Raw genomic sequence first — 1,788 nt, forward strand, 5'->3', positions numbered from 1 at the left:
AAAAATGACCCAAAGCACTGACAAGCTCTGAAGGAGGACTCAATCCAGGTGTGGCTGAATAGACACTCTGAGCTCCTTCCACCAGGATTTTAAAATAGTGGTTACTATTATCATTACTACTACTACTACTACTACTACTACTACTACTATTACTACTACCACCACCACTACTACTACTATTATTATCATTGTTTCCTGTATTCTTACTATGCACCAGGGCCTACACTGTGCCCTTGAGGCACATGATCTTCCCTGAACCCCAGACAGCTCTGAGGAGTGCTGATGGTCATCGTGAGCAGCCAGTGGACTGGCCATGGCCTGCAGAGTGAGGGCCCCACCCCAGGAAGTCCTCCAGGGCTGGGCTCAGCGCAGACCGGGAGCTCCTGCCCACCGGGCCACCTTCACTCTCTCCCCACTCAGGGATGGCTGCCACCTTGGGCCTAAACCACAGCTCTGTGTCTGAATTCATCCTCGTGGGCTTCTCCACCTTCCCGCCCCATCTCCTGCCTGCCTTCTTCCTGCTGTTTCTGCTCATGTACCTGTTCACGCTGCTGGGGAACCTGCTCATCATGGCCACTGTCTGGAGCGAGCGCGCCCTGCACACGCCCATGTACCTCTTCCTGTGCGCCCTGTCCATCTCCGAGATCCTCTACACCTTGGCCATCACCCCGCGCCTGCTGGCTGACCTGCTCTCCACCCGCCGCACCATCGCCTTTGCAGCCTGTACCAGCCAGATGTTCTTCTCTTTCACGTTCGGCTTCACCCACTCCTTCCTGCTCACGGTCATGGGCTACGACCGCTATGTGGCCATCTGCCACCCTCTGCGCTATAACGTGCTCATGAGCCCCCGAGGTTGTACCTGCCTGGTGGCCTGGTCCTGGGCTGGTGGCTCAGTCATGGGGCTGGTGGTGACCACAGCTGTTTTCCACCTCACTTTCTGTGGACCCAATGAGATCCACCATTTCTTCTGCCACGTGCCCCCTCTCTTGAAGCTGGCCTGTGGAACTGATGTACCAATAGTGGCCCTGGGTGTGGGGCTGGTGTGCATCACTGCCCTGCTGGGCTGCTTTCTCCTCATCCTCCTTTCCTACGCCTTCATCGTGGCTGCCATCTTGAGGATCCCCTCTGCTGAGGGCAGGCACAAAGCCTTCTCCACCTGTGCATCCCACCTCACTGTGGTGGTCGTGCACTATGGCTTTGCCTCTGTCATCTACCTCAAGCCCAAGGCTCCCCAGTCTCTGGAAGGAGACACTCTGATGGGCATCACCTACACAATCCTTACACCTTTCCTCAGTCCCATCATCTTCAGTCTCAGGAACAAGGAACTGAAGACCGCCATGAAGAAGACCTTCCTCAGCAAACTCTATCCCCAGAGCTCCTGAAGTGGCTTCTTTTGTGGCAGGGGATGTGTTGGGTAGAGGCCCCTCAGGCTTCCATCGATAAGATGGGAATGATTATGCTTCACTGGTAATGATCTTTTTTAAGATTTTATTTATTTATTAGAGAGAGAGAGAGCATGTGCACAGGAGAGAGTGTGTGTGTGTGTGAGAGAGCAGGGGGAGGGGCAGAGGGAGAAGCAGGCTCCCTGATGAGCAGAGAGCCCAATGTTTGGGGCTGGATCCCAGGACCCTGGGATCATGATCTGAGCCAAAGGCAGACAGTTAACTGACCAAGCCTCCTGGGTGCCTCTAGTGATGATTCTTGTATGTGAATTCCCCCCACCTGCCTACCTGGCAAGTACTCTAAATTCTAGATATTTGTTTTCTCTCCTTTCACCTGGTCTCAGTG

General features: G+C 54.3%; 1 protein-coding gene across 1 annotated transcript; it reads left to right on the plus strand.

Moving 5' to 3' along the window:
- Positions 1–422: 422 nt before the first annotated feature.
- On the plus strand, positions 423–1,382 carry LOC144289313 (olfactory receptor 10H1-like). Its single transcript, XM_077857473.1, has one exon. The coding sequence runs from the start codon at positions 423–425 to the stop codon at positions 1,380–1,382; it is 960 nt and encodes a 319-aa protein (XP_077713599.1).
- Positions 1,383–1,788: the final 406 nt, after the last annotated feature.

The sequence above is a fragment of the Canis aureus genome, chromosome 19, assembly GCF_053574225.1.
Source record: "Canis aureus isolate CA01 chromosome 19, VMU_Caureus_v.1.0, whole genome shotgun sequence".
NCBI classification, from domain to species: Eukaryota; Metazoa; Chordata; class Mammalia; order Carnivora; family Canidae; genus Canis; species Canis aureus.

Excerpts from the sequence above, each read along its gene's own strand:
- LOC144289313 (XM_077857473.1), top strand. The coding sequence starts at position 423 with ATGGCTGCCACCTTGGGCCTAAACCACAGCTCTGTGTCTGAATTCATC.